This window comes from Bufo bufo, chromosome 2, assembly GCF_905171765.1.
Source record: "Bufo bufo chromosome 2, aBufBuf1.1, whole genome shotgun sequence".
NCBI lineage: Eukaryota > Metazoa > Chordata > Amphibia > Anura > Bufonidae > Bufo > Bufo bufo.
The window spans coordinates 217,633,448-217,647,738 of record NC_053390.1 but is presented as its reverse complement, the minus strand read 5'-3'; the positions used below and the strand labels follow the sequence as shown (position 1 = coordinate 217,647,738).

Sequence of the window (14,291 nt, the reverse complement as noted above, 5' to 3'; positions counted from 1 at the left end):
GCATGTATACACATTTGTACTGATATTGGATAAACTGTGTGTCATTATTGGTACGGTTACTGTTGTACTCTGATTTCACATGGTGGATAATGCAAGAAAGAAAAAAAAAACAACGAAGTGGTTGGTGTAATATGCTGTATTTATTGTTTCAATAAAAACGAATTGATTTAAAAAAAAAAGTGAATCAAATGCCTTCACGGCCCCAAAGAAGCCAGTGCCCAAGGAATGCTGTTCTCTTACCCATTTGAAGCCGTTTTTAAACCCAGACTTGCTCGGCATAAAGTCAGCTTTGGTTGGGGTTAATAAGAGATATAATCACTTCATTCAACTTTCTGTTAATGCTAATGATATGATGTATATCATATAAGACCCTAACTCATACACTCAATTTCCCCAAAATTGGTACAATAATAAAATAAAAAATAATGTTTCTCAGCAGTACCGAGCCTTACTTCTGCAAAAAAAATATTAAAAGGAGTTATCTTAAGAAGACAGACCTCCTCCTGCTGTCCCAGCAATCATCATCAGCTACATATACCCTGGCTGCTGCCTCAGAGCGGGATGTAGTACTGTTTAGTGTCTACGCAAATTAAATATGTAATACATGGTCAAGATAATAACAAATGCTTGAAAGAATACTAGAACCAGAAGAAAGAGGTCTATTAACCCCTTTTTCCACTGCATGGAACCAGCTCTGCTGTACTCCACTTTGCCCAGTTTTTCCACTAGGCCAAAATTGCAGATAATACTTGTTTGGTACGGCACACCCAAGGAGGTTCCAAGCAAGCCAAGCCGGTGGCATGAAAGTCACGTGACCACATTGCTGACCACCAAATGGTCTGAGAAAATCGACAGGACACTGCAACCAGCTATATTGGGGGGATATTATATCCACAGTGGAAAACAAACTACCAGCTACCAAAATGGAGTAGTGGCAAAAAGAGTAGGATGGAGCCAGTGCCATGAGGTGGAAAAGTGCCTCTAGTCAAGAGAAAAACCCCTGAAGAATTAGGACTTACCAGAACTGGGGGAAATGTTTGGTGAAGTAAGAGAGCACTTCGTTAATCTGCATTGCAAGTTCCCGGGTCGGAGTGATAATTATTGCACCAACCTACGTGATAGTAAAAAGAAAAGGTATTACACCTTATACAGCATAATAAGAAGCTCTGGTTGGATCCACATTAAGGGTACGATGCAGGTTACATGCGTTTTTTTCATTGCAGAAAAACCAGAGCGTAATGCAGTACCAGCAAAGTGAATGAGATTTGCCAAATCTTATGTACACTCTGCATATTGTTTAAATGCGGAAATCTGCAGCATAGCAATGGTTTGTGCTATTCGACACCTTTTATATAGTGGTTGTCCCCATAGACTTCAATGAGGTTATTAACATAAACAGAAAATACTCACCAAAAACCACATAAAGACCGCACCAAAAAAAACAAACAAAAAAAAAAAAAGCACAAAACCGCGATAAATAGTGCTAATTTGTGTGCAGATTTTCTGCGTGCAGGCAGCCTAAAGGGAACCTGTCAGCTCCTAAGGCCACCTGCACATGAATTCGGTTGCACGCACATAAGATCCGCACTAATTTCCATGTGGATTTTTGTGCGTTTCAGCAGCATATCCGCACCAAAATCCACAATGTCTAATTGCGGATTTGATGCAGTTTTCCATTGAAAAGGGCGAAGTCCGCAGCTAAAACCACAAACGTAATTGACATAATTGCTATTTAATTTGAAAAAATCCGCTAAGTGTACATGACATTAGTGTAATCTCTTTGCTGGTACTGTAATTCACTACATGGAAAAACTGCACATAATCCACAACGTGTGCATGTGGCCTAAGGGACTCCTAAGTGCTTCAGCACACAGACCCTTGAGGGACTGAATGCGAGTAGAAAGACAGTGAATACCGAGATAATAAGGACTTATTCAGAGGAATTGCTCCTGGCTGGGGTTGGGTGCTGAAGAGTAGTGGGACAGAATATGCAGGCCCGCAGTAGGAGGGGATTTTATTAAGAAATTGTCATTTTGGTACAGTACTGTTATGCAAAGAAGTATCTCCTAAGAAAAGAGTACCATCTCAGTAGCGCCACCTTGTGGAAGTAGCTACCTATGATTTAAAATCTGGCTTTTTAACAAACCTTGGGATATGACAAGGAAAAATGCCAAGCCAAATATCCATCTGCAGACAGCTAATTTGGGTTGCCTGTCTCTCATTAGTACAGAGTAGGATTCTGGCTGGATGAGTGCACTGCCTTGGATGCAGACTTACAGCACATCCGCGTGCATGAGCCCTGTTTTGCGGTCTGCAAATTGCGGATCCACAAAACACGGATGCCATCCATGTGCGTTCTGCAATTTGGAGAACGGAACGGGCTACCCATTATAGAAATGCCTATTCTTGTCCGCAAAAGGGAGAAGGATAGGACATGTTCTATCTTTTTTTCACTGGGCCACAAAACAGAGCAACGGATGTGGATAGCACACAGAGTGCTGTCCGCATCTTTTGTGTCCCCTACTAAAGTGAATGGGCTCGGACGCGGACCCAAACCACGTTCGTGTGCATGAGCCCTTTAGCAGAGCACTGTCTCTTTAACCAGACCAAGGGGCACATTTATTAAGACCAGCGTTTTAGACACTGGTCTTAAAGGGCTTCTGTCACCCCACTAAACAGTTTTTTTTTTTTTGTGTACTTATAATCCCTATACTGCGATTTATCCATACATGCTGTAATTAATCATTTTGGTTCAGCAGATTATGTTAAAAACGTACTTTTATAATATGTAAATTACCTGTCTACAAGCAAGTAGGGCGGCTACTTGCTGGTAGCAGCCGCATCCTCCTATCCTAAAGACGCCCCCTCCGCATGTTGATTGACAGGGCCAGCAGAGAAATATCCCGTCTGCTGGCCCTGTTTGCATTCAAAATCTGGCGCCTGAGCCGTACCTGTCTTCAGTCGGTGCAGGCACACTGAGAGGTGGACGCTCGCTCGGCCGCTCCTTCCTCAATGCGCCTGCGCCGGGTGTAGATGTGACGTCAGGATAGGAGGATGCGGCTGCTACCAGCAAGTAGCCGCCCTACTTGCTGGTAGACAGGTAATTTACATATTATAAAAGTACGTTTTTAACATAATCTGCTGAACCAAAATGATTAATTACAGTATGTATGGATAAATCGCAGTATAGGGATTATAAGTAACCAAAAAAAAAAAAAAACTGTTTAGTGGGGTGACAGAAGCCCTTTAAAGGAATTCTGTCACCTGGATTTTGCCTATAGAGCTACGGACATGCGCTGCTAGATCGCCGCTAGCACATCCGCAATATACAGTCCCCATAACTGTGTGCTTTTATTTAGGCAAAAAATAAAAAATAATATTATATATATATATATATATATATATATATATATATATATATATATAAGGCAAGTAAGGAGCCCAAGGGGCTGTTACTAACATTTCTGGAGCCCAGCCACCCTCACTTTGAAGGAGTCCAGCACCGCCTGCATCCTCCGAATCTCCTCCTTGCTCCCGAGGTCACCAAGTTAGAGCGCCACAATCTCGCAACTAGCGCATGCGCAGTTCGTTCCCTGAGGCTGATGCCAGCACAGGGAAGGAACACTATGCCGGCACTGACATGCCGCGAGATTACGGCGCTCTAACATGGTGACCTTATATTAGGATTCTATTAACAGCTTCAGGTCAGGAATGAAGACGGCAGAGTGAAGGATGTCATAGATGGCCAGGTAGGTAGTACTCACATGTTAGGCTACTTTCTCATTAGGGTTTTCAATTCAGCTATTGAGATCCATCATAGGACATAGACATAATACAACCGGATCTGTTCATGACGGATGCATGCGGTTGTATTATTGTAACAGAAGCATTTTTGCAGATCCATGACGGATCCGCAACAAACACTAATGTGAAAGTAGCCTTAGACACACAATTCCTGCACTAAGCAAGATCCATGAACTGACAATGATATTACCTGATGCTTCTTTAGTTTTCCTTCTCTTCTCAAAAGTATTTCTAACAATGGGATCACAAAGGCCAGAGTCTTCCCACTTCCAGTAATCTGGGACCAAAATACGATTTAGAACAAACACTTATCAAACAGAACTGACAACTGTAAGGCTCTGTTCACACTTCGGCCAAATGCATCAGTACGGTCCCATGCATCCAGCATAAGCCAAAAGAGCTTCCTTTTAGGATAGGCTGGGACTATTTTTTTTACTGTATAGGAAAGTGCAGAGTAGACTGCCGTACTTTCCTATAAGGCCTCTTGCACACGACCGTATGGCTTTTGCGGTCCGTTTTTCACGGATCCGTTAAGTTTTTTGTTTCTGTTCCGTATTTCCACAAAAAAATCTCCAATTTTTAATCATTAATGTAATGTACAGTAATGTGTTTTAACAGTATACACATGGGCAAAGTGGGCATGGATCCGCAAAAAACGGATGACATACGCATGTGTTCCGTATACATTTCGTATTTTTTGCGGACCCATTGACTTAAATGGAGCAACAGATTGTTATTTGTAGGCAATATTAGGACAAGTTCTATCTTTCAGCGGAATGGATGTAAGGAAATACAATACATATGGAGTAAATTCCGTTTTATTCTTTTTGTGGAACCATTGAAATGAATGGTTCCGCAAACGGAATGCGCAAAAACGGAAAACATTTTTTTCGTGTGCAAGAGGCCCAAAGATGGTTACAGTAAAAGAAAGAAGAAAAGTCAGTCTACGTTTTTTCCATATGCCAACTTAAGCCTATGCACTGGGATCCATCAGAGGTTTCAGTTTCAATTAGGTGTAAATCAGAGAACATTTCTTACATAGACATTCTCGCTAACAAGAAACAAAGTGTGAACAGGGTCCATGGTGTAAGGAAGGTTGCGATACTCACAGCTTCTGCGGCGATATCTTTGTTGCTCATAAATAGCGGGATGGTTGCGGCCTGCATGACAGGTACATAATAGGATCAGGGTACAGTCTGGGAATGCCATTTTACAAGTTAGAATTCAGATTTGCTTTTTACATTATTTCTAAATACAGACTATGCAGGCGCTGATTATGTGGAGGGCACTCGGCTGCCAGAGGTGTTGCTGGCACTATCATTTATAGATGGGTCTGGTGGCACTGCCTACTGGAGGTAGATCCCGTACTTGAAGGTAGGGTTATGCAGCAGCCCAGGAGGAGTGGGTGGAGGATAGGAGTAGTAGTTTCGGCTCCTGAGGGCCATGCTGTGGCTGGAGTTTGCACCCTTTCTTCCCTCTGGGTACACCCTGATACTGTGGCTCCTGCCTGGTGTTGGTTGGGGGGGCTTTGATGTTAGATGACTTGCTGGGTGCAAGACAGGACCAATGGATAGTGGAGACAATGATCAGGCTTATTAGTTGCTATAAATAAAGTCTAAGTGGATGATAGCGGTACGGGTAGCAGTACAAATAGCAGCAAAGCACAATTCCACAGTAGGATTCACAGTGCAATATTCTCTCAACAGCAGCATAGGGACAGCAACAATGATGGTGGTTATACACTGCTCAAAAAAATAAAGGGAACACAAAAATAACACATCCTAGATCTGAGTTAATTAAATATTCTTCTGAAATACTTTGTTCTTTACATAGTTGAATGTGCTGACAACAAAATCACACAAAAATTAAAAAATGGAAATCAAATTTTTCAACCCATGGAGGTCTGGATTTGGAGTCACACTCAAAATTAAAGTGGAAAAACACACTACAGGCTGATCCAACTTTGATGTAATGTCCTTAAAACAAGTCAAAATGAGGCTCAGTAGTGTGTGTGTGTGTGTGTGTGTGTGTGTGTGTGTGTGTGTGTGTGTGTGTGTGTGTGTGTGGCCTCCATCCAACTTTGATGTAATGTCCTTAAAACAAGTCAAAATGAGGCTCAGTAGTGTGAGTGTGTGTGTGTGTGTGTGTGTGTGTGTGTGTGTGTGTGTGGCCTCCACGTGCCTGTATGACCTCCCTACAACACCTGTGCATGCTCCTGATGAGGTGGCGGACGGTCTCCTGAGGGATCTCCTCCCAGACCTGGACTAAAGCATCTGCCAACTCCTGGACAGTCTGTGGTGCAACGTGACTTTGGTGGATAGAGCGAGACTTGATGTCCCAGATGTGCTCAATTGGATTCAGGTCTGGGGAACGGGCGGGCCAGTCCATAGCATCAATGCCTTCGTCTTGCAGGAACTGCTGACACACTCCAGCCACATGAGGTCTAGCATTGTCTTGCATTAGGAGGAACCCAGGGCCAACCGCACCAGCATATGGTCTCACAAGGGGTCTGAGGATCTCATCTCGGTACCTAATGGCAGTCAGGCTACCTCTGGCGAGCACATGGAGGGCTGTGCGGCCCTCCAAAGAAATGCCACCCCACACCATTACTGACCCAATGCCAAACCGGTCATGCTGGAGGATGTTGCAGGCAGCAGAACGTTCTCCACGGCGTCTCCAGACTCTGTCACGTCTCTCACATGTGCTCAGTGTGAACCTGCTTTCATCTGTGAAGAGCACAGGGCGCCAGTAGCGAATTTGCCAATCTTGGTGTTCGCTGGCAAATGCCAAACGTCCTGCACGGTGTTGGTCTGTAAGCACAACCCTCACCTGTGGACGTCGGGCCCTCATATCACCCTCATGGAGTCTGTTTCTGACCGTTTGAGTAGACACATGCACATTTGTGGCCTGCTGGAGGTCATTTTGCAGGGCTCTGGCAGTGCTCCTCCTGTTCCTCCTTGCACAAAGGCGGAGGTAGCGGTCCTGCTGCTGGGTTGTTGCCCTCCTACGGCCTCCTCCATGTCTCCTGATGTACTGGCCTGTCTCCTGGTAGCGCCTCCATGCTCTGGACACTACGCTGACAGACACAGCAAACCTTCTTGCCACAGCTCGCATTGATGTGCCATCCTGGATAAGCTGCACTACCTGAGCCACTTGTGTGGGTTGTAGACTCCGTCTCATGCTACCACTAGAGTGAAAGCACCGCCAGCATTCAAAAGTGACCAAAACACCAGCCAGGAAGCATAGGAACTGAGAAGTGGTCTGTTGTCACCACCTGCAGAACCACTCCTTTATTGGGGGTGTCTTGCTAATTGCCTATAATTTCCACCTGTTGTCTATCCCATTTGCACAACAGCATGTGAAATTGATTGTCACTCAGTGTTGCTTCCTAAGTGGACAGTTTGATTTCACAGAAGTGTGATTGACTTGGAGTTACATTGTGTTGTTTAAGTGTTCCCTTTATTTTTTTGAGCAGTGTAGTACTCCCCTTTCTCTACAAAAAACAAACACTTTGCAGTCTCTCAGCAGCAGAATCACAGGCTTGCAAGAAGGTTCCGACTGAGGTCCTCATGCAACGACTATTTTTTGTCCACATTTAATCCACATTTTTTGCAATCGGATGTGGACCCATTCATTTCAAAGCGGCTGTCCATTCTGCAGCCCCGCAAAAAAAAGATAGAACATGTCCTATTCTAAAATAGCAGCATGCACACGGGCCAGGATCCACGATTTTGTGGACCGCAAAACGTATACGGTCATGTGCATGAGGCATAAGTCTTTCGCAGTTCCTGAACTGAGGGGTGCGGAAATTTAGAAACAGGAGGCCAATCCTTCTTAAAGTATGGAGGCTGCCTGGTCACCAATTGTCATCCTCAGGATAGGTCATCAGTAGTGTTGAGCGAACTTGTGTTTTAAGTTCGGCGTCTAAAGTTCGGGTTATCTAAGTATCCCGTTATGGATTCTAAATTCCGTTATGGTCTGTGGTAGCGGAATCCATAACGGGACACTTCGATAACATAAACCCGAACTTCAGACGCCGAACTTAAAACACAAAGTTCGCTCAACACTAGTCATCAGTATCTGATCGGTGGAGATCCGGCACACAGGTCCCACGCCGATCAGCTGTTTAAGGAGGTCACAGTGCTCCGAAGAGCGCCACGGCCTTCTCGCAGCTTACCCTAGGCCAGTGACGTCACGTTCACCGGTCACAAGGCCTAGGCGCAGCTCAGCTCCATAGAAGTGAACGGCGTTGAGCTGCGATACGAAGCACAGCCACTAAACAATGTGGTAAGCTGTGAGGGGGAGTGCCGAAGCCTTCACAAACAGCTGATGCGTGGGGGACATGAGTGTCAGCCCCCCCACCGATCAGATACGGATGATCTATCCTGAGGCTAGGTCATCAGTATAAGAAAAAAGTCAGAAAACCCCTTGTGCATGTACAAAGCAAATTGCAGCATTTAACTCAATAACCGTTGCATTAACTTTGTCAATGGTAATTAAAGGGATATTCCAGTTAGAGAAAATTATCCCCTGTCCACAGGATAGGGGATAACTATTAGATAAGATTTCAGTCCTACCGCTGGGACCCCCACCGATCAAGAGAACAGACCCCATGGAGACCCCTGAAATGGACCGAGTGACTGGTCCGAAATGCGCACCGCCACTCTATTCATTTTGAGGGAAACGCCTGAGATAGCTATGAGTACTTTCACACCTGCAGTTCAGTATGCATCAGGATGTCTTTAGTTCAGTCACTTTTAGGCTGGGTTCACGCGAGCGTGTCCGGATTAGGTCCGGATGCGTCCCGGTGCATTGCGGCAAACCCGCCCGAGTAGGAATGCAATTGCAGTCAGTTTTGACTGCGATTGCTTTCCGATGTTCAGTTTTTATCGCGCGGGTGCAATGTGTTTTGCACGCGCGTGATAAAAAACCGACTGTGGTACCCAGACCCGAACTTCTTCACAGAAGTTCAGGTTTGGGTTCGGTGTTGTGTAGATGTTATTATTTTCCCTTATAACATGGTTATAAGGGAAAATAATAGCATTCTGAAAACAGAATGCTTAGTAGGTGATCAATTGAGGGTTAAAAAAATTTTTAAAAATTAACTCACCTTCTCCTCTTGTTCGCGTAGTTCCCGGTACCGTGGTGATTGACCATGTGATTGGAGCATGTGATCTGACGTCACCACAGGTCCTTTAGCCCATAGCTCATCTTTAAAGAAGTAAAGAAGAGACCGGGAACTACGCGAACAAGAGGAGAAGGCGAGTTAATTTTTATTTTTTTAACCCTCAATTGATCACCTACTAAGCATTCTGTTTACAGAATGCTATTATTTTCCCTTATAACCATGTTATAAGGGAAAATAATACAGTGCATAGACTGTCACCTAGCAACCATGCGTGATAATCGCACCGCATCCGCACTTGCTTGCGGATGCTTGCGATTTTCACGCAACCCCATTCACTTCTATGGGGCCTGCGTTGCGTGAAAAACGCAGAATATAGAGCATGCTGCGATTTTCATGCAACGCACAAGTGATGCGTGAAAATCACCGCTCATCTGAACAGCCCCATTGAAATGAATGGGTCAGGATTCAGTGCGGGTGCAATACGTTCACCTACCGCATTGCACCCGCGCGGAATACTCGCCCGTGTGAACGCAGCCTTACGGTATTTGGACGGAGAAAATACCGCAGCATGTTGAGGTATTTTCTCCGGCCAAAACTCCGGAACACTTGCCTGAATGCCGGATCCGGCATTAATTTCTATTGAAATGTAAATTAATGCCGGTTCCGATACCAAGTGTTCCGGAAAACCGGATCCCGTTTCCCGGTCTGCGAATGCGCAGACCTTTAACCTCTTAAGGACGGGGTTCATTTTCACCTTAAGGACCAGGCCATTTATTGCTAATCTGACCAGTGTCACTTTATGTGGTGATAACTTTAAAACGCTTTGACTTATCCAAGCCATTCTGAGATTGTTTTTTCGTCACATATTGTACTTCATGACACTGGTAAAATGGAGTAAAATAAAAAAATCTTTTTTATTTATAGAAAAAAATACAAAATTTACCAAAAATTCGGGTTTGGGGTGCATATGACTTTTTGATCGCTTGCTATTACACTTTTGGTGATGTAAGGTAGCAAAAAAATAGCTTTTATGACAGTTTTTTTTTTACAGTGTTCACCTGAGGGGTTAGGTCATGTGGTATTTTTATAGAGCAGGTTCTTACGGACGTGGCAATACCTAATATGTATACCTTTTTTTATTTATTTAGGTTTTACACAATAATATCATTTAAAAAAAAAATTAAAAAAATCATGTTTTGGTCTGAGAGCCATAGTTTTTTAATTTTTGGGGCGATTGTCTTAGGTAGGGTATCATTTTTTGGGATGAGATGACAAATAGATTGGCACTATTTTGGGGGGCATACGACTTTTTGATCGCTTGCTATTACACTTTTTGTGATGTAAGGTGGCAAAAAAATGGCTTTTTTGACACCGTTTTTATTTTACTTTTTTTTACGGTGTTCACCTCAGGGTTTAGGTCATGTGGTATTTTTATAGAGCAGGTTCTTACGGACGCGGCGATACCTAATATGTCAACTTTTTTTTTTTTTACGTTTAACAAAAAAAGCATTTTTGAAACAAAAAAATCATGTTTTAGTCTGAGAGACAGTTTTTTTCAACATAGTTTTTATTTTTTATGTCGTTCACCGTGCAGGGAAAGTAACATGACCGTTTTATAGATCAGGTCGTTACAGACGCGGTGATATCAAACATGTGTAGGGAATTATTATTTTTTTTAATCAGTGATAAGTGTTTTTTTATTTTTACATTTTTTTCACTTTTTTTTAAACATTTTTTTGACCCAGACCCACTTGGTTCTTGAAGATCCAGTGGGTCTGATGTCTGTATAATACAATACAGTACACTATATAGTGTACTGTACTGTATTTTCACTTTACTTAGTCTCATCAGACTTCTGCCTTTAGCAGAAGTCTGATCAGCACCATGGACAGCCGGAAGCCTGTGAAGGCGTCTGGTTGCCATGGTAACCATCACTCGCTGCCACAACAGAGCAGCAGGTGATGGGGGGGGGGGGCCTCCTCCCTCTGTGATCCCGTCAAGAATCGGGGGCTGAAAAGGCACAGCAGCCCCTGATGGGAGAGGGAGGGAGCTCCCTCCCTGTTAACCTCTTCCATACAGCGGTCCCTACGGACTGTATTAAGAATGCTATTATTTTCCCTTATAGCCATGTGCAATGTGCTGACACTCTGCTTTACAAGCTTGGACATCCTGAGAGAGGGGGGGGGGGTTTAAACATAAAAAAAAAAAAAAAAAAAAGCATTTTGAAGTTACTGACCGCGGGGGATCAGAAACTTCTAAAAGTGCTGCAAATCGCAGGTCTGAATTGACCTGCGGTTTGCAGCGATCGCCGATACGGGGGGGGGGGGGGTCACAGGACCCCCCTCGGCATTGACCCAGTGTGCCTGCTGATTGATTTCAGCAGGCACCCAGTTCCGATCACCGCCCGGCGGTAAACGGAACTACACAGGGCGTACAGTACCAGGAAATCAGGGCGTACCTGTATGCCCTGTGTCCGTAAGAGGTTAAAAAATGTAAAATAAATAAATAGCGGATCCATTTTTCCGGATGACACTGGAGAGACGGATCCGGTGTTTCAATGCATTTGTCAGACGGATCCGCATCCGGATCCAGAAACAAATGCTATCCGTTTGCACACAGATTTCCGGATCCTGCAGGCAGTTCCGGCAATGTAACTGCCTGCCAGTGTTTTAACAAAAAACCTTACCTCTCGTCACTTCCGGTGACGCGGACGCACCGGACATGACGAAGGTCAGCTGGAGGAGGGGGTGTGCGCCTCAGCGCAAGCGCACTACCACGGGTAAGGTAAAATTACAGGGAGCGATGTGGGAGAAGCGGCCACCAAATGTGCATGTGCAGGGAGAAACCGACCTGATCGAAGCCAGTCAGCAATGCATCTGAAGCGCTGTGTCCACGCGTGGACACAGCGCTTCAGATGCATTGCTGGCTGACTTCGATCAGGTCGGTCTCTCCCTGCGCATGCGCATTTGGTGGCCGCTTCTCCCGCATCGCTCTCTGTAATTTTACCTTACCTTACCCGTGGTAGTGCGCTTGTGCTGATGCGCACACCCCCTCCTCCAGCTGACCTTCGTAATGTCCGATGCGGCCACGTCACCGGAAGTGACGAGGGGTAAGGGATTTTCACAGGGTAAGGTTTTTTGTTAGAACACCGGTATCCAACGACGCAGTGTGAAAGTATTAGTACAGCGCTCCACTATCTCCGGAACTCCCATAGAAATGAATGAAGCAGCAGACATTTCTGACCAGGAGCTCCATCCACTTCCGGGGGCTCCACTAGGTACGGGGCCCTGTTCTCACGATCAGTGGGGGTCCTAGCCCTTTAACACTTTGCAGTTGTCCTTCCGGGGTACTGCAGTTACATTAAAAAAATTACTTAAAAAAATAAATAAAAAGTCGCCACATGTCCCATGTGCAGCCTCCAGTGTCATCTGTGAGGAGCATATCAGCGCACAATGCCCGATCACAGAGAAGACAAGATGGAGGGCGGGCAGCAGCAATACCTGCACCGGCGTCATGTGGGTGAAGCGCAGCTCCCTCAGAGTCTGGCGGATCTGGTCATTCAGCTTCTCCGGCAAAGAGTCCCAAGTCCCTTCTGTAACGTTCTCCATCTTCCTGCAGCCACAGCCTCGCACGTGAAGCCAGTGTGCACCCGGTTAAAAAGTCCCCTTGGAAAACTGAGAGCAAGAAACAGGTTCCGGATATATTAAAAATAAAGAGTAAAACCGCAGCGGAAATAAATGGAAAGCGGGAATGTGGCATTGTTATTAATCCTAAACTAGATTTATAAAGCAATTAAAATATTCTGTGCTGTTCCACTGTAATTGCCCCTTAGGTATTACACGTTTACAGAATACAGTTAAGTGCCTGCAGGGGGCGCCATGTTCATAATGCTGCCAGTTAGCTGTAATTCGCAGTAGTTCTGTAGTAGAGAGAAATGTAATAACTATGTCATTATATACAAACCTCCCAACCTTTGCAAATCCAAAGGAGGAACAATATCAGTGGCGCACATAGCAGCTAATGATTGTAGTACACTAAACCAGACATGCTCAACCTGCGTCCCTCCAGCTGTTGTAAAACTACAACTCCCATCATGCCCTGCTGTAGGCTGTCCGGGCATGCTGGCAGTTGTAGTTTTGCAACAGTTGGAGGGCCACAGGTTGGGCATCCCTGCACTAAACCATACCTCCCAACTTTTTGGACGGTCAAAGACGGTCACTTAGACTAGGGCTACAGGGCGACACTGCCAGGATCGCTGAGTAGCGGCGCTCCCAAATGAACAGTCGCAAGAAATCCAGGTTGCCGAGTAGCCCTAGCTTTATAATTCATTGTGTAAGAGTCCATTTTCCTGTATATTTATACACTTTAATAGTGCAAAAATGATCTGAACATAGAAATTTCTAAAATCCAAATTGCATTAAATTATGAAATAATATACAAGGTGGGGTCAAATATACAGATAGGAACCAGGCAAACACTTTCTTGATCATTATTGTAAATGTAATAATGCTAATCTATACTTCAGATCAAATAGAGGGACAGAGGGATTTGCTTCCAAAAGAGGGACACTTGGGAGGTCTGCTAAACCACGCCTCCAACTCCGCCTACTGACTATCTATACTTGCCCAATCGCGCCCAGTCCACTTAATGCCCCTACACAACAGTTATGTCCCTGTAGTGTCCCCTCACAATAGTGCTTCCCCCTAGGGCTCTTTTACAAAAGTGTTGCCCCCTTAGGCCCCTTTCACACGAGCAAGAATTCCACGAGGGTGCAATGCGTGACGTGAACGCATTGCACCCGCACTGAATCCGGACCCATTCATTTCAATGAAGCTGTGTACATGTGCGTCGGTTTTTACACATCACTTGTGCGTTGCGTGAAAATCGCAGCATCTTATATTCTGCGATTTTCACGCAACGCTGGCCCCATTGAAGTGAATGGAGCTGTGTGAAAATCACGCATTTTTCACGCATGGTTGCTAAGAGATGTTTGTATACATTCAGTTTTTTATCACACGCGTGCAAAACGCATTAAATCGCATTGCACCCGGGTGATAAAAACTGAACGCGATCGCGCAGTTATCACTGAACTCATCCGCAACGCATCCGGACCTAATCCGGACATGCTCCTCTGCAAGAGGCCTTAGTGTTCCCGTTTATAATAGTGCTACCCCCTAAGTGCTCCCGTGCAATAATGAAGCCCTTGTAATTTAAATAAAATAAAAAAGTAACACTCACCTAGCCCAATTCCCCCGATGAATGAAGCACATCATCCCCGAGACTTGTGCTCTGTCCTGCTCCGCACAGCAGGCTCGATGACGTCACCTCATCTGCTGCCTGCTGAGATGTGTACAGGCTG

The 14,291-nt window shown here is 44.9% G+C and overlaps 1 protein-coding gene across 1 annotated transcript in view; it reads right to left on the bottom strand.

Annotated features, from left to right (window-relative positions):
- The window catches only part of DDX55 (DEAD-box helicase 55), a 71,837-nt gene extending 59,267 nt beyond the window's left edge, over positions 1–12,570 (bottom strand). The window contains exons 1-4 of the mRNA XM_040416210.1: positions 12,433–12,570; positions 4,914–4,964; positions 3,995–4,081; positions 1,020–1,111 (exon numbers count right to left, since the gene is read on the bottom strand). Coding sequence (XP_040272144.1) covers positions 1,020–1,111; positions 3,995–4,081; positions 4,914–4,964; positions 12,433–12,540 — 338 coding nt within the window. The 5' untranslated portion in view covers positions 12,541–12,570. The remainder of the gene's footprint in view (positions 1–1,019; positions 1,112–3,994; positions 4,082–4,913; positions 4,965–12,432) is intronic.
- Positions 12,571–14,291: the final 1,721 nt, after the last annotated feature.